Below are 19223 nucleotides of genomic sequence, written 5' to 3' on the forward strand. Positions count from 1 at the left end.
GATTTGCGATGAAAAACCACAGCTCCCATGTTTGGTGAATGTGCACAATAGAAGAACATGGGCTTTCAATTACCTGTGATACTAAAATTTTAAAAAAATCTAAGCAACTAATAGGAGGTGTCAGCTGAGAATCGAGTGGTACAAGCCATCCTAAGGTTAATGGTTTCTGAAATGAAAAAAAAAATTATAGTGCTTTGATTTTGTGAAACTGCTTTCACCACCACACTCTTAAATGTACATAGGACCATCCCTCAGCTGTTGGCAGTGTGACTGAACTCTATTTCTGTGACTTCATCCAGTCCTGAGGTTTTAAATACCACCTAAATGCTGAGGGCTGTGCGTTTCTATCTTTAGCACTGTGCTTCCAACTTGTCTACCCAGCTGCCTCCTGATAGCGCCGCTGGACGTCTAATTGGCCTCTCAGATTTAACACATCCCAAACTGGAACCCACAGTTTCCTGCCAGATCACTTCTTCCTATTTTCCTCCCCGCTGAGCCCAAGGCCCAAATGTCTTATTTCTGTCCTTTCCCACATCCCATTCAGCCAGCAGCTAGACAGTGAGACATCCAAATTATGTCTCAGACTCAACCACTTCCATCTCTGCCAACTGAAGAGTCCTAATGTGGCAGCTCTGCTCACTCCTAACCTTGTTTCGGCCCAGGATCTGCTTAATGCTTTTGAAATGCTCTTTGTAAACCAACTGTCGTTTTATGGTGATTGAAAACATCTTAAAACAAGATCTAAGTAATGCTTACCCATCACTGTGAATATGCTCAATGCCTCTGGGTTACACACCTTGATGTGGCTGTGTGTTGTATAAATTGCATCTTGATAAAAAGAAATGTCGTTTTTGTTTGTTTGCTTTTTGTTTTTACAGAAGCTAAGATCTAGGTAATCACTCGGGAATGTAGCCTCTCCTTATCCAATATTGACCCTATATTTATTGTGATCAATGCACACCAGGAAGGGAGGAAACATTAGAAAACAAAAACAAAAACCCAGTCTCGACATCTGGCTAATTAATGATGTCCCAGTTGAAGAAAACACTTCCAAGACCTTTTGTAGGATATACCCACACTCAAGGCTACGATACACATCCCAGCAGGACATAAAAGGTGCACTCACTGGAATCCTCCAGAGAATCACAAGGGGGGATGGCCCTTTTCAAAGGTATAAGCAGAACTGAGGGACTGCCCTGGGGCAGCCAGGCAGCTAGGGGCTCATGCTGGAAAGAGACAGAGTCTTCAGGACCTTGGACACCAGGAGCCATGGAGAAGGGGCTATAACCACAAAGGTCCTCAACCCCGCCCTGCCCTCATGCCTGACCAACCCCCCTCCTTTCATGCCTGACCATCCCCCCTTCCCCTCATACCTGACCATCTCTGCCCCTCCATCATGCCCTCTTGCTGCCCTCAGTTCCTTCCATTGGCTGGACCCCACTATAAACAGAGGACATGAGGGTGTGGTTTCTCATGAGGACATGGGGATATAGTAGAACTATAAGAATCCAGACTATAGACAGAGGACATCATAGTCACATGGACTGAAGCACAGTAGACTGGAAATCCTATGCCTCCAATACTATTCTCCTACCTAGACTCCAAGAAACCAAAGCACCGGGATTTCTCTGGAGCACCCCACACAGAGTAGCTACCTAACATGAACTAGCTAGTTCTTATTTAAAAAAATCTAACCACATGGGAGAAGCAGCCAATAGACACTGCCTTGTCTTGCGCACCTTCTCTGAGCCTGATCCACTTACAACGCCCTTTTCACATCCCAGCCCTGGCAGGGCCTGGATCCTCCTTCCGAAGAAGCCTCCTGCCCTGTAGACTCCCTTCCAGGCTGCCCTCTCGTCTTTCACTATGCTGGCATGCATTCAGTCTCTTATTCTGTCTGCTCCACTAAAGCTCCTTGAGGTCACCTCTTTTGTCTTCTCCCATCTGCCCCCAAGTACTATTGAACAACTGCCCCAACATCACTGAATGTCTATGAGCTCAGTTATTGAACAGCTTCTCATTGGCTTCAGACAGTTCTGTTAGCCAATGAATATTCTGATGGGTGAATAGTGAAACAAACAAACAAATACATGAATGAATGGAGTCACTGGGTCATGATGATGTTAAAGCACTGCACTAACTTAACCAGGATTGAGATATAATCAATTGCAATTGCAGTGGTTCTTCCCTGTGGCTACTAAAGAAACAAAAATGGTACCAAACACTCTGCCCTTAAGTGTATACCAGAATTTCCTAAGATAGAAACTGAGCTAGTGTTTTCCTTAATTTCCTGGTGGCAAAGAAGATAATCAGTGTTCTAGTGTGAGGCCATGATTGCCCAAATGATAGGTAGCTCTTTGATTGGTGAAGGATGTACTCTTTTACTCAGCATTTTAGTTGATATCTACTGTACAATTAGGCCCATAGACATCAAGACAGTTGTCTATTACACATTATTAGCTGTAAGCCTTTGCATTCTCCTTTGTTACTTCTGAATGTCTGTCTCTCGTTCTTTGACTAATCCTACTCAGCCCTCCAGGATTAGCTCAAGGTGAAGCCCTGCCGTAGAATGTTCTATGATTCCTTCCCCTCGAGATCTTTTGTTACCTGTATTTTCATGGCTTGCCAGCTCTAAAAGTTCATGGATTTTATTGTTCACACCTGACAGAGCAAATTCCACTTTTCACTTGGTGAGTTTGCTTACTAGTCTATCTCCCTGGGTGGCCTCTGCTTCATTTACTATAGAATTCATCCAAGAGACTAGCAATATCTTGTTTGGTAGTTTTGTAGGTATTCACGAATTATCTGCTAAAATTGTAAAACCATAAGAACTGGCACAAGGAATGGAGTATCTGGAAAATGGAAGTATTTCTGATTTGAATGTTAGCTTAAAACATCTAAGAAGGAAGAAAAATTAATTGGAAGGATTATTTATAGCAAGAGGGGCTCATATTTGTGGTTATAGAAATGATGAGAATTATAACTTTGAGGATGATCAGCAGAGATTATAGTCGAGCGCTAATGTTCTCATCCAGTGTCATATATTTTCCACTAAATAACCTCCAAGAGTATCTTCAGGAGGCTATATAGTTTGGAGTGTGACAGCCTATGTTTACATCCCAGCTCTGTCTTTCTACTTTGTTACCTGTCCTTGGGAGGTTTTTGTAAAATCCTTAATCTCTGGTTATAAATCTGCAAGATGAAATCTCTAGCTATGCATCTCTCCTATGTTTGTGGCCAGAATTATAAAATAGTAATGGCTCAGTGAATGACTGCTTACAACCATCACTGGAATTTTTATGTTGGCACAACTGTATCTGAAAATAAAATCTAATTCTGAAGTTAGTTTGGTGGATAGTGAAGGCAAGGGTTAGTTTCAAAGTTATTTCTCATGCAATCTTGTATTTGTTCAGGTTTTCTCCTCTATGGAAAGTTATAAGTAGGGGTTGTGTGTGTGTGTGTGTGTGTGTGTGTGTGTGTGTGTGATGTCATTATTTGGTTTCATTTTTAGTAGACATAGGGATAATTAAATATTTCCAGGAAAAATTATTTGTAAAGGCCTTTTCAAACCTGAATGTCCCTCATTTCATGAACTCAAATGACATCTTGAAATTTCTCAAGTTCCATGACCTGAGGCTAAAAAGAAGCTGGCAAGAGATGAAAAGCAGAGCATTTTCTTGCGCCCATGCCTTCTGCTTCAAAAGATGGCAGACCCCATCACCTCCTGCCAATTTCAAATAGCAAATGTATGTGCCTGACATTTGTCTGATTGCTCATATGAATCACAGTGAATCTCTTATCTGACCTTCATTTTCACCTACAGTTGAATGACTTTAGGCAAGTGACTCAACTTCTCTCAGTTTCCTCATCGCTCAAGAGTAACTGGTTGAGAGTTCACATGAATCACTATATACAACGCAATTAACACAGCCTAGGATATATATAAAGAGAACTAAAAGGAAATAGGTATTTGGGGCTATTTTAAACATTTTCATTATGATCTTATTTTGGACACTTTAATCACCCATCCGCAGCGATCATTTGAAAACCTTGTACTTTAGCAGGAAGATGACCCAACAGTTCTTTCATCCATTTAATTATATCTAATCAGTGGGCACCAATTGAGGACATACTAAAAATTAGCTTTTTTTTGATATCCTGTCTATGTAAGAACCAAAATTTAAACTTCAGTTTTTGACTCACAGCTGTTGTTTTCTTCTGCCACCTTCATCTAAGTTTCTTTTCTTTGAGAGCCATAGTAACCAAAGATACTGTGAAACATGGCACAAATACACAAGACTGTGTGTAATTCTTCTCTTTCCAGTGATGTATTAGTTCATTATTCATTATCTTAGCAAAATGCCCAAGGCACAGTAAGTTTACAAAGAAAACAGCTCACCAGACTTACCCACTTGTGGGGAAGGCCTCTAGAGAGGACCTCACAGTGGCCAGCATCATGATGAGCTTGCATGTCGGAAATCACATAAGGCAGGAAGCCAGAGAGGTCAGGGTCACACAATTCCTTCCCAGGTTAAGTCCCTGAGGGTCACACAATTTCTTCCAGGTCAAGCTTCTGATGCCTGCAAGACCTCCCACCAGATTTTATCACTTAGAGATGCAGCCACCTCACAGAGGACCAAGGTTCCAACACAGAACCATTGGGAAACAAAGCACATCCAAACCATAGCACAGAAATTTACAGCTAAGAAAGCGCCAATACATTCAGCTCAAGTTTCATGGCAACATCAACAGGACAACTGGGGTGGATATTCTATTCAGAATATTAAAAAAAAAACACCCCTCAAGGTGATATCCGTCCCGTTTTTCATAAGGGTGTACAATTTAATATTTACCTTCTCACTCTAGCAGAGAGAGTCTGAGGGGTCACCTGGGGCATTGCCACAGTGTGTGGGAGGTGAGCTATGTAACTTCTTGATTACAACAATCAGTAAAGCTGCAGACACCTATAATCTTACCTCCAAATGAGATCTTGACTGTGTGGTTAAGTGGATCTCCCTCACGTTCAGGAAGTCTCCAGGCTCTGTGTTCAACAAGTTATCTATCCACCTGCTTTCAGTCATTGGTATGGTTTGTCAGTTGTCCCAAAGGTGAATAGGAAAAAGCTGTTGGCCAACAAAGCTAAGTTTGTTAGACATATAGCCATATGGCTTTTGGTCTTTATCCTAAAAAAGTGTCAAGGGGATGAATTTGCAAAGGTATCAATAGGACTCCTGCTGGGGAATTTTAAGGTGGGTTTTACATTGTGGTTGGGCACAGCTCTATCAGTAGCTCTGTTACTAGGTGAAGGTCTTAACACAGGATCTCTATGAACTCTTGAGAAGCCAGCTATTTACTTCCTGAAATTCTTTGTTAGTTCATGGGCAGAGATTTCCTCAAGCACACAGGAGGTTTTTTGTTTTTTTTTTTTTAAATTAGCCTTAGCTTTCTTCATCATAGGGATGGCAAAGTATATCTGTCCCTGTGTCAAATGAGGGTTGAAATGATCATGACTTCTAACCATAAGAACATTGTCTTTGAATCAAGCTCTTCCTCTTCCTCCTCCACCTCCCCGTTTCCTTCTCCTCTTCTCCAGCCTTCTTCTGTGCACTTCCTTTTCATTTTCTCTCTGCCTCTCTCTCCCTCTACCATGCCACTATGAAAGGAAAAGGCTTAAGTGATTTTCCTTCGTTTGGAGGCCTGAAACTACCAACAAACACAACCAGTGTATTAAATATCACTTACGAATATAAATCAGCACGTATATGGATATAAAATGGATTGGCTAAAAGGACAAAAATCTTTGCTGCAGCTGAAAAAAAGTCACAGAACCACTTTCCAAAGATTACAAAAGTTCAGGGTACTTTGGTGACATTTTGCCAGCATTGTGGCTGACCATGACCCAGGGGGTTATCAAGGAAGGCGATAGTTTAAGCAAAGCTAACTGAAGCCTTCTAACCCTTTGGGATTTGAGAAATATGAAGTTCTGTGGCTTGTTTATAAAACGCAGTGATTAAACATGAATTTATGACTTTCACAGGTGGCTGCTACCAGATACTGACATCCAAATTGTATTCAAGTGAAGTCATTAAAAAAAATTAATTAATATTCAGGCACCCCTGACTCTAGAGAACCTGTAATCCCAGCCACCCAGAACACTGAGGTCTGAGGATCAAGGTTTGAAGATAGCCCAGGCAGGAAATTCCATGAAACCCTTACCTCCAATTAACTACGAGAAAGTGGGAAATAGAGCTGTGGCTCAAATGTAGAGCATCAGCCTTGAGCAAAATAGCTAAAGGAGAGCACCCAAGCCCTGAGTTCAAGCCCAGTACTAACACAAAAAGAATACTTTAGGTTAAATTAATTCAGGCTATGAAAACAACATTGAAGATAACTTTCCAAAGAAACAATCAGAAATTTCGATGACTGTGGGCCTCTTGCCAAAGTTCACCTTAATGCCACCTTGCTCTAAACTTGAATAGATTCTAGAAGTACCAAAATTTGAGTGTTGGTGGATCCGTTTTGGCTTTAGAACAAGGAAGTTTCGATATCAATGGCTGTGTCTTTCCACAAAGTTGCTTTAGAACTTCACCAATTAAAATATCTCACGGGAACCTCGGAGATTTAGTCAGCTTAAACCAGAATCTGCCTACTGTGTAATAACAAAGGTCTGCATTACTTTCAAATGCAAAGAGCAATTCACTCTTCATCCATTCTGCAGTTAAACACACACACACACACACACACACACACACACACACACACACACACACAGCACAATTCTGCTTGTATCTCAGCTTTGCATGTGATGGTTTAAAAACAGTTCTGTATTTGGACCAGTAGCCAGCCTTATGGCAAGAATCAAATGAGAATCTACAATCTGAGAGATGACATATTCTTCTCCCTCTCCTCCTCCACAATTTTAAGCCTCATCTCCTCGTTTGTTCTGTGAGATTCTCCATTAAGAAAGACTGTGAGTTGAAATCAAAAAGCATCAACGTCACCCAAATCCCTCTGCATGCTCCCTGAGTTTATTCTTCCCAATGTTGAGGATGGAGACAGGGAGGTCATTGGTTCCGAGTGGTCAAACCCTGTGACACTTAAGAGAAAGTTTGAGGAGGTGGTATTGACTTAAGGAATTACCCATGAGGAAAATGACATTGTGGTAAACTTTATTAACGTAGAGTCAGGATAAGTGCTTTCCTATGTACATATGACCATATAAGCTGATGCTAGGTGAAATGAACCCCCAAGATAGGGACACAAGAGATTTTATCTTTCTTGCTGTTCTTGTTAATGTACTTATAATGTACTATGTGATTTTTTTTTGTTTCTTTGTATTTTCGTCCCTCATTGTATATCCCTTGTTGTCACCATATTTGATTCCGATGTCCTACATCTTGTATGTACATTTTTCTAATTTGGGGAGGGGAAGGGAAATAACAAAATGCTGAAATAAGGATACAGGATGACCCATTGTAACAACAAGATGTACAAGACACTATGTTGAAAATAAACTTTACAACTTTGTGGGGAGGGGAGGTGGGGAGGAAAGGGATGGTAGGAGAAAAACAAAGGAGGGGGTAACAATGCTCGCTAGGAAACGTACTCATTACCTTACTCATGTAACTACAACCCCTCTGTATAGTATTTTTACAATTACAAAAAGAAAAAAAACACTGCCTGCATGTTATGCAGGAATCTTTTCTATCTGGCAGAACTCTCAAGACAGTGTCCAAACACAGGCCTAGCTGAAGGGTGGTTACTTCCCAAGGTTATGTAAGTGGTGTGTGTGTGTGTGTGTGTGTGTGTGTGTGTGTGTGTGTGTGTGTGTGTGTGTCCCTGAATGCACACATGATAAATGTTCAGGGCACAACCCATGCTCATACTCATTCAATACAAGGTGTTGTAGGCTCCTGGAACTAACCCACTCCCAGACTAAAGGTCTAAATGAATGAGATTAGCATAGAGTGGTGGGTGCCCCCTTGTCCCCCTCTTTCTGACCTGCAGTAAAGCCTAACTCTTGACTTGGTCATTTTGCCTGCATTTGTCTTTTTTCTCTCCCTTTTCTCAAATACAAAAACTTTCACTCTTACATTAGATAAATGAGGTACTTGCTTAAAATAAATTCTTATAAATATATCAGTGCTTTTAAATAAGGAATTATGTCATATCAATCAGTAATTAATGATTTAAAATAAAAAAATTTACAATATTTATTTTATATGAAGTAAGCCTAATCATCCTTTGGACTTTGATTTGAAAGTCCCTTTGTTAGAGGTTTGTGCTTTAGGTCAAAGCATGGAAAAGACATAGCTAAAAGCAAATGGAGACTGTAATAAAATCTTACAAAGCCCAGAAGCAATGTCTGATTATGCTATAATTTAGACTTGCTATTATTAATGTATGGTTTTTGTTCACCTTTTTTTTTAACTGAGATAGTCTTCATCTCCTTCAGGAAAAAGAAACTACAATTACCCTCTATTAAGACAAAATAAAGGTTCAAATGAAAGTAATTAAGATTTTATTAAAGAAATTTTAATAAACCAATTACTGCTCATGAATATGGATAGTCTCAAGCAAAAGAGCCATGCTAGGTCTGAAATAAAAATAAACTATCTTTAAATATATTTAGTATACATAATTAGTTATTTAAATGTCTTTTCAACTAAACTTACTGTCAAAATTATATTTGGAACAGGAATAATTTTATGCTGATAAAGGGAAGCTATTGAATTCATGTAATTAAAGGAAAGATACTATAAAGCAATTTTATTGCAGATTATAATCTGAAAGAAATTAGCATATCTTCATTGGGTAAATTAAAATTTGCTAATGACCATCAACCACCTTACAAAAACATTTTTATGCTACCTTCAAGTAAGAATGAGTAGCTTGCTACAGATGCTAAATACTATGGTGAATTGAGTCTATTCCTTAGTTTTCTACAAGTTGAGAGTTGAGTATTACCTTTGCTAATTTAGAATTACCAGACTTAATATAAAGAAATTTACCAACCAAAATACTAGCGATCAGCTGTCTAATGGTAATTGATGAATGTTTCTCAGCAGTGTCCTTTCCACCTTAGCTACAAGTAGAATTTTGTGTAGATTAAAGGTATAGCATACCAGTGAAGTAGCATTTTTACATTCTTACTTGGGTTTGTCATTTGTCAGAGGACATTGTGCATCTTCTATTTATTCTGTCAAGTCATTATACCCTCTCACTTGCCTGTAACACAGAAAATGCTCCATGCTTGGAGATTGTGGCATTCCACCACAAAGTTAATTCTGTTTTAATGCAGCACCAACGTGGAGAATCAGAGAATATTCTGTAAGCAGCAGGTGCTGTGCTGAGTTTTTCTGTGTGCCGTGAGCACACGGACATGGGTCCACTGCCCTCTCCATGCTTCAGCCCTGCAGCAGGAAGGAACAATGTGTAGTGACAAAAAAAATCAACCAGTAGTGGACAACCTGAGTTGGAGATAAAGGTCTCTGCTGAAAATTCAAATGGGAAAGCTGACATCCCGTGTGTGGGAAAAGATTTTCTGAGTTTAGCAGTTAAGGAGCCATGTGGATGACAGAAGGATTAACCATGGGAAGGTCTGGGAAGAGTGCTTCTGATTGAGGCTCCAACAAGAGGGAAGGGCCAGTGTGCAAACAAGCTGCGGGGCCGAGTTGAGGAATGAAGGCCTCTGTAACAAGTGTGACTAGAGTTCTTGAAATGGACGTGCCAGATGATGGACTGATAGATCTACACCCGGCGCATAGTAGGTCTTTAGTATGTTGGAGAGAATAACTAAATGGATAAGGGAATCTGCAATTCAGGGGCAAATGATCATAATCATATTTTAAGGTAACTTGTGTTGAAGTGAAGAATGATTCCCCCAAGATTCCAGGTCCTAATTCCCAGAGCCTCCACATGTAATCCTAAATGGTGGGACTAGGTGGGATTAGGCTTCAGGAATCTTTGCAGGGTTGGCTTGATTGGGGTTCAGTATAATCCCAAGAATGCTGGGGAGGAGAGCAGAATTTCAGGAAACGTGGCCTAGTAGTCAAGGTTGGATGGCTGCCAGACCTCAAGCCCAGGAGTGCAGCCAGTCACCAAAAGTTTGTCAAGAGAAGGAAACACATCCCTGTTCCAGTCTCCAGCAGGGGTGCAGCTCTGTGGGCCACACATGTTTGTGTGTGAGAGAAAGAGAGAGAGAGAGAGACAGAGAGACAGAGACAGACAGACACAGAGAGACACACACAGAGAGAGAAAAGATGCAGAGTTCCCAGCTGTTTCTCTACTGACTCTACTTCAAGACTGTCCTTGTATACAAATAATCTCCCCAGACTAACTTTTTTTTTTGCCAGTCCTGGGACTTGAACTCAGGGTCTGGGCACTGTCCCTGAGCTTCTTTTGCTCAAGGCTAGCACTCTACCACTTGAGCCACAGTGCCATTTCTGGCTTTTTTCTGTGTATGTGGTACTGAGGAATCAAACCCAGGGTTTCATGCATGCTAGGCAAGCACTCTACCACTAAGTCACATCCCCAGCCCCCTTCTGCCCAGACTTAAACTCTGAGTTTTTTCCCTCATATGATTTGCCAAATTGCTCCAAAAAGCATTCCACCTTGTCATAGCCACTTCACCAACTCTTCATCAGGAGGTAAGAACATGGTCACTACAGTTCCAACAGCTCTGGAAACGGAGCTATGTTGGGCTACAGGCGCATTGAAAGAGAGGACCCAGAGATATGGTCACAGACGATACGTTCATTAAAATGTTACACACACACACACACACACACACACACACACACACACAGAATCAATGAATGAATGTGAACTCGGAAGCTTCTCTCCATGCTCTGAATGATGAGGCAAAAACCATATAGCTAATTAACTATATTAACTCTATTAGTTAATTAACTCTTACTAATAAGAGTTGTGGGAAAGCAAGGGAGGCAGACATCCAGTGAAGGGTCTTCTTTCCTCCTCTCACCACCTGTCCAGTGGTAGATTCATCCTTTTGTTTTTCTCTGATTTTCATCTCTTCCTTTCTCACCGTCTTTTCTGTTCATAGAGAACAACAAAAAATGTTTTATTATCATAGACTAACTTCAGATTCTTTAAGGTAATTGTATATATAAGGATACCTTTACAACTCAGGCATCTTTCACCAAAGCACAGTACTCGCATTTTAAAACAGTGATTTTCAAACATCAGTTTTCGTATACTAGTATTTTCTAATCAGCATTTGAATATGAAAAATCAGGATTTGAAAATGAAAAAAACATGTTTTGTTTCTGCATGGAATACTCAGAAGAACACACAGAAATACATTGGCGTGATAGTCTTCAAAGTTATCCTGATGCAAGCTAGAAACTACTTTTTTAATATAAAATTTGCTATCTTAACTTACTACCTTTTTATTGTATTCAGTACACACAATGTTAATTGACTATGTAACTTTTGGGCAGGGATGGAAGGGGGAAGATGGGAAAATGAGGCAAAGGGTGGCATTGCCCCAGTGGGCTGTGCGCTGTACTTACAATGTGACTTATACAATTGTAACCCTTTTGTACAACTCCTTAAAATAATAATTTTTTTAAAAAATAACCAGGCCTACTTTACTTATTATGTGCTTTTTAAACTGAAAGATCAATTATTTTTGCTATACCAAATAATATTTTTATGCAACTCAAATGAATGAGGGTAACTGTTTTGATCATTTAAATGATTTAAAAAAAATCAGTAAAGTAACCTGGCACCTATGACACATACCTGCAATCCTAGCTACTCTGGAGTCTGCAATCTGAGGATCACAGTTTAAAGCCATCCCAGGCAGGAAAGTTCATGAGATTCTCATCTCCAATTAGTTACTGGGAACCTGTAGGTGGGGCTGTATCTCAAGTGGTAGATCCCTAGCTTTTAGCAATAGCTCAGTGACAGCACCCAGGCTCTGAATTCAATCCCCAGGATTAGCATCTCCCCCCCCCCCCACACACACACAAAAACTTAGTGACACATCTTCCAAGATAAATAAACACTTAACACTTTCATATCTCATTTTTAAGAAGATAAAATCTATCTCTAGTGTGTATGTACTGATACTAGGGCTTGAACTCAGAGCTTCATGGTTCTTGTTAACATAGTCCACTCAAGACTGGCACTTTACCACCTCAGACATATCGCCAATCATAATTGGCGATAAGAGTTTCACATGCTTCCTCCAGAGCTGGCTTTGAACCACCATCCTCAGACTTCAGCCTCCTATGTAGGTAGGATTATAGACAGAAGCAATGAGCACCTGGCAGATAAATATAGTTTAATTTTCCTATTGTTGTAGGTCAATCCAAATCAGAATATACTTTGAACACCTTATTGTGCCAATGAGTATATTTGTTCATTCATTTTAGAGTTCTAAATGCAAGCATGTACACAAAGTACATGGAAAATGGTCAGTACTGAGGGCTGGGTAAGCTTCTGTCAAGGGCCAGATAGCAAATGGTTTAGACTTTTTGGAGCCTATAGACTATCGCAAACAATCAGATATTTCTTTTTTTTGTTGGGGGGGGGGCGTCCGGTCGTGGGGCCTGAACTCTGGGCCTGGGCACTGTCCCTCAGCTCTTCAGCTCAAGGCTAGCACTCTACCACTTGAGCTACAGCGCCACTTCCGGCTTTTTTCTTTTTGCTTATGTGGTGCTGAGGAATCAAACCCAGGGCCCCATTGTATGTAAGGCAAGTACTCTACCACTGAGCCACTTCCCAGCCCCCAGATATTTCTTTATAGACAAAAGCAGACATAGAAAATATATGAATGACCAGGCATGGCTGTGTTCCAATAAAGCTTTATCTGTAAAAACAAATAGGCTAGATTTACTCTCAAGTTAACTCTCTGCACGAAAGGCTACTTTTATATATACTAGGCACTGTCATTTATATGTTTATTGCACTCAAATAAAATTCTCTGTAAATGTTACTCCAAAAGATAGTTGAAAGAGTTTATCTCCAAAGTCACATTTTATAGAACTTTATAGCCACTCTGTTAGATATTTATTGTCATTAGCAATCGGAATTGTATTATGAATGTCTTTGTTTAGTTTACCATGTGCAAGATAGGGAACTAGTTAAAAAATTAAGCAAGTCTGCTCCACGCATTTTATTTATCATACAATAAATAAAACAAAATTTCAATTGGTTAAAATAGATCGATAGCTTGTTAAATAAGCTAGAAGTCAGTTTTCTGAAGCTAAACAGACACCTTTATTCCTAGTATCTGTGTATAGTCCTTCTTTATGTGGAAGGAATTCAGAGGCTTTCAAAAAGGGAATGCATAACAATTACTTTACAAGCATTTTCAAATGACAACATAGTATACCTGCAGTAAGTACTATGACCTTTTCTAGAGTTAGACTTGTTTAGAAAATGTATACCAAAATGTTTGCTTTTGCTCTGTCTACACAAATTACTGTCACCCCTCATCCATTGCAAGGGTGCCTTCCACACTGTTCTGTTCCCTTTGTGATCCCTCAAGGGAGAGCATTCTGTAGGTCTTCCGTGAGCATTACTTTCAGAGAAACAGTGTCAGTGTTTAAGTTGCTTCAGGAGCCTTTGTTATCAGGTCTGATGCTGGTGTCTCATAAGGGTCGTTTGTGAACAGAACACAAGTGGAGGCAAAGCCCACACAGATAGACTGCAGTCCTCAGTCAATATCCTTTGACCTTGGCTAGAATTCGGGAATATTGTATTAATACTGAATAGCGTCTTAAAGGAACAGAAATTTAGCCAGGCTGCAGTGGCTCATACCTGTAATCCTAGCTACTCAAGAGGCTGAAGTCTGAGAATCACAGTTTGAAGTCAGCCAGGACAGAAAAGCATGTGAGACACTTACCTCCAATTAACCAGCAAAAAAGATAGCAGAATAGGTATGGCTCAAGTAGAAGAGTGCCCACCTTGAATGAAAAAGTCAGGTGAAAGTGTGAGGCCATGAGTTCAAGCCTCACTACCAGCACACACATGCATGTGTGCACGCGAACGTGTATATACACACACACACACACACACACACCATGAAACCTGGTAAGCAACTTCAATGAATTCTCCACCGTGGTTACAATGAAGAGAATTGATGATCATGGCACAGTTCCTCTGCTTACTGATTAGACTTTCATAGCTCGGTCATATTGCTACAGAAGTTCTAAAGTGAAAGCAGTGGGACTCCCTCTCCCACATGGTCTCACTCCTTTCTGCCGGTGCCTTAGCTCCAGTAAGGGCAAATAATTGGAGATGGAAAAGAACCAGTGGCCATCCAACAGTCTCCTTGTGTGTTTCTTGCAGGAGTCCTCTGGAACCTCTCGTCCTGTGATGCCCTCAAAATGCCAATCATCCAAGATGCCCTGGCAGTGTTGACCAACGCGGTGATCATCCCGCACTCTGGCTGGGAGAATTCCCCTCTTCAGGATGATCGGAAAATACAGCTGCATTCATCACAGGTGCTGCGCAATGCCACTGGGTGCCTAAGGTCAGTCTGTGGCCCCAGGGCCTCCTCCCTCCCCCTCCCCCCCACACCCTCCTTACCCCCATCATTCTGGGGCTCCTCCTTCCTAGGACTCTTTAATTGTGGTGTTTTAGAAGATCACGCTGTTCTGCAAAGGTTAATGCTGTGTTTGTTAACTCTGATATTCATAGAGTTATCGGGTATAAACATTTGTAATTACATATTGATGAGCTATAGGTATCTTCCACCACCCTATACCTTCACCAGTGTCTACGTATTTAACCTGATTTCTTTGGTCTAGGGCAAGAAGAAAAATTCCAGCCCCCAAAGCCACTTCCTTTAATTGAAAAGAGTAGTTCATAGTAATTTGGTGTGCTGTCACGCAGGGAAAATAGTCATGTGGAGGAAGCGGAAACATGTCAGGGATGGAGTAAGGTCAAGAGGAGGGAAGGAAGGCAGACGAATGGAGAAAGGAAGGGTGGGCAAGTATCACCATAGTATTCAATGAATGCGGAATGGACTTCACATGACTGAACTGGAATCAGGTCAACTGAAGGGATGGGCTGGGTTAGGAGAGGTGAGGGAGAATGATGGAGGGGTGACGTTGATCGAGTCGCACTGTACTCTTACACTGACATGTTGAAGTGAAACCCTACCTACTTAAAGATCATTTGAAAACAATTAACAGCCTGTGGTCTAGTTGTGTTGGGGAGAATCCATAACATGCATGTAGAGATACAGCCAACTTACATCACTTGCTACTTTTATTGTGTGTTTTTTATTAATTCACCATGTGACTGCCGGAGTCTATGTTTTTTTAGAAATGAGTCTTCAATGGGCCTGTTGTGTTAAATATTTTTAAAATAATAAAAGTGCTAAATAAATGGTAATTCTTTCCTAAAGCATTTTATAAAACCATCTCCTAGAAGGAAGTCTATTGAGAATCATCTTAGAATCATCTTTATGACCTGTTTAATTTTTACTCTTCGGAAAGGAAGTAATCAAAATAGTGTTCTCTAGGGCCTCTGCTCCCAAGGACATTTTGTTTTGGAAATAAAGTTGGAAATAATCTACTGGATGAAGCACATGCCACATTGGAGGTCAGAAAGGGTTTATTTAAAATGTCTACGCAAGTCATCTTTATTTCAAAGCTTAAATGTCCAGAATTGCTTTAGGTAGGCTGGCTCAAGTTGCCATTTCTCCTGTGGTTGATTAGTTTCTAGGTATAAAAATGAGTCTCTGCTGAGAATGACCAAAATCACCTCGGTGATATTAATAATAACGGTCTCATGAATATGCATAACGATGTTTTCAGCCTCCACTCTTCAGGACATCTATGGGTGCACAAACCTCTGTGCTCAGAGTGCAACGGAGGATCAGCCCCATGCGTCCCTACACGCATTCACCGGAGAGAGGGGAATGCGCTGAGAATTTTGTGTTTCCTCCGGGTCATGAAATAATAAACTTGTTACATAATTTCTCTGGACAGTCTCTACCATAAGCCAAATTTATAGGTCTCCAAACGACCGTATTGTAGCATCCATTTTATGACTTCTTAAATTCTGTTATCCTACAGAAATGTCTTTCCACAAGAATATAACTCTTCCAAAGCAAAAAAGCAACCCTGTAGGCATTTCTGATTTTTGCTGCCTGATTTGTTTGTTGAAGGTATTTCCATCTACTGTAAGTAGTCTCCCACCTTCAGAGCATCTGTCATCTTTCCTAACAAATGTCTATGGCAGCAGTGCCTCTTTGTCAGTTGTACAGGAGAGTCCGGGAGGACCTGGGCAGCTCCTCAGATGACATTCTCCCTGAACTGCGTAGTAGCATGCTGTGCCTTGAGGTTTGCCTTCAGGATGTAGGGCACAGCCACAATGTACATATATTCAGCATGATGGATGGAGAGCTAAGCCACTGTCTGTCACAGGCCCCTTTGTCAGTCCTGTGGCTGAGTTTGAGGTCTGGAGTGGGACATAGAGCCAGGTGAGATCAGGGCAGGGTGAACCTCGCCCATTCTCTATTCACCCACAGACAAACTCCCCCCTTGCTAGTGACCTCGTGATGCCGGCTAGAGCTCACCACAGCTCAGGAAGCAAAAAATAATCAAATAAAATAAGACATCTACTTTAGAAAGAATTCATTGTCACCAAGTCAGGTTTCTTCAGCAGAGACACAGGCAGGGCGAGTGACTTCGCTCCTTTCTGTGTTTATCATGTGAGTGACAAAGCAAAACCTTCAATAGCGAATGAAACTTCAACTCTTTTTTTGGCGTGGGCGGGGGGGGGGGTCCGGTTGTGGGTCCTGAACTCTAGGCCTGGGCGCTGTCCCTCAGCTCTTCAGCTCAAGGCTAGCGCTGTACCACTTGAGCCACATGACCATTTCCGGCTTTTTTCTTTTTGCTTATGTGATGCTGAGGAATCGAACCCAGGGCCTCATGCACACAAGGCAAGTGCTCTACCACTGAGCCACCTTCCCAGCCCCACTTTAACTTCTTTAATTCACTCAACTTCTTCCTTTCCACAGAAGGAAAGACAGGTCTTCCTTCCTTATTTGAATGCATGTATGATCATTTCACCTCCATATACAGGGTTGACTGGGAGAGGAAGAAAACAGGCCTGAAAATGGCAGAAATGAATTTGTGAATTAAAGACTCAAGGGATGTATAATTTCAAGGCCTTTCATTTTTCTCCCAGGGACACTCTAGTCACATGTGTCTACATCATGGTTGAAGGTTTTACCTGTTAGTATATGAGTTCATTTCCATTCTTGGTTTGTGCAGTGATCCCTAGATCTTCATTTACATTAAAGAAACTGCTTCCTAGCTTGCTTCTGCCTTTGAACACCTTTGGTAGCATTTGTTGACTGAGAACAGTGAGCCAGAGGGGAAAAGGCAAAAGACCAGACTATGGCTTCTGCCCTTCAGAAGTGATGCCCCAACATTAGCCCTGACATAATACCTCTGCCACATTCATCCTCTTGAATAGGAAGGAGGAAATCTGGGAAAGGAATCACTAACTGGTCCAGATCATCCCCATTCTACCACACAAAGAAAACATACAGAGTTATGTGATATGAAATCCTTAACAGAGCTGTGCTTACAACAACATACAGCAAGCCAGGTACCCATGGCTCACACTTGTAATCCTAGCTACTCAGGATGCTAAGATCTTAGAAGCCAGCCCAGGCAAGCAAGACCATGGGACTCATGTCCTGTTAAATACCAAAAAGCCAGAGGTGGAGCTGTGGCTCAAGTGCTAGAGTGCTAGCCATGAGGAAAAATGTTCAGTGACAACACCCAAGCCTTGAGTTCAAGCCCTGGGACCAGTGCATGCATACACACACACACACATACACACAAACACACACACACACACACACACACACACACACACACACACACACACACACAGAGCAACAACCAAATAACCATTTGACATAGTAAGCTTTTACTTCTCCCATGGTTCCTTCACCTTGCTTCTTGACATTTACTGAGTGCTCTCCACTTGATTGGCATTTTTATTTGCCTTTGAACTAAAGTGTTTTCTTCCCCTCCCCTCTTTTCCCATCATCCTTTCCTGAGGCCTTGCTGTAGTTTGGATGTGATTTATTCCCCAGCATTTCACATGCTGGAAACTCTGTGGTGATGGAGAGGAGCTGGCACCTTTAAGCAGTGAAGTCTCCTTGGGAACTTCGATTCGCAGGACATGTCTCCAGCCGGGCCCCTGGATCGTTCCCTTGAGATTGTTTTACACAAACAGTAATCCTGGTCTCTGAATCCTTCTGGCTTCTTGTCTTTCCATGTTACCACTTCCACTGACCATCTGTCATGAGGCCATCACCGAAGGACAAATAGGTGGCACTTCCCATCTGTTTGACAGTAGTCTTCTTTTCTGTATAAAGTAGCAAGAATCACGTATTTTGTGATTGCAACATCAAAAAAACAGATTAAGATGGGACAAAGTAGATGGTCAAACGATTTGAACAAAGTCACTTATCTCCACCCTAAATCTTTAGTTAGACAGGCAGAGCTGTGGATGCCATTTCTTTAAAATTAAGACTGTAATTTAAAAAAATATTCTAGACAATAATATTGATTTTTTTCCAATACTGAGACTTCCCCATTCTTTGCTTGATCACTTTAAGATGAGCTTGTATTTTTGAGGTTCTTCCCATAATATTTTAGTATTTTATATTTTAGTATTATATATAGAAGATAGACTGTAAAATAAAACTCTCTTCATAGGAGACTATTTTCTAAACTACTGTGGCTTATCAGTCCATAAAAGAAGCAAATGGCAGGTTAAAGTAAATTTGTCATATCACTGGAAATCATTACTCTTGATATTTGCTCTTGGCGGAATGCAGACTTGTTTGTTTCATTTCAGGATGAGAAACTGAGATTTAGAATTTAAGAATTTACTATTCTAAAAAAGATTGCCTTTTTTATTTTTCAGAAAAGAAAGTCATTTTCTAAATGCAAATTGTACTGCTCTTAAATATCCTGAAGTTCAGCAGAGAGAAATTTGATTACCAGGAAATGGGTTCTGGGAAGGTACAGGTAGGATGAAGGAGAGGAGAGGGGGAGCAGGGTAGAAGAATGAAGAGAGGGGCTGGGAAGTTGGCTCAGTGGTAGAGCGCTTGCCTCACATACATGAGGCCCTGGGTTCGATTCCTCAGCACCACATAAGCAGAAAAAAGCCGGAAGGGGCACTGTGGCTCAAGTGGTAGGGCACTAGCTTTG

At 41.0% G+C, this 19223-nt stretch overlaps 1 protein-coding gene across 1 annotated transcript in view; it reads left to right on the forward strand.

The window, feature by feature from the left end:
• Positions 1-19223, forward strand: part of Ctnnd2 (catenin delta 2) — a 788751-nt gene that overhangs the window by 618232 nt on the left and 151296 nt on the right. The window contains exon 12 of the mRNA XM_042695245.1: positions 14323-14506. Coding sequence (XP_042551179.1) covers positions 14323-14506 — 184 coding nt within the window. The remainder of the gene's footprint in view (positions 1-14322; positions 14507-19223) is intronic.

Source organism: Dipodomys spectabilis, unplaced genomic scaffold, assembly GCF_019054845.1.
Source record: "Dipodomys spectabilis isolate Male_0828 unplaced genomic scaffold, ASM1905484v1 ptg000179l, whole genome shotgun sequence".
NCBI classification, from domain to species: Eukaryota; Metazoa; Chordata; class Mammalia; order Rodentia; family Heteromyidae; genus Dipodomys; species Dipodomys spectabilis.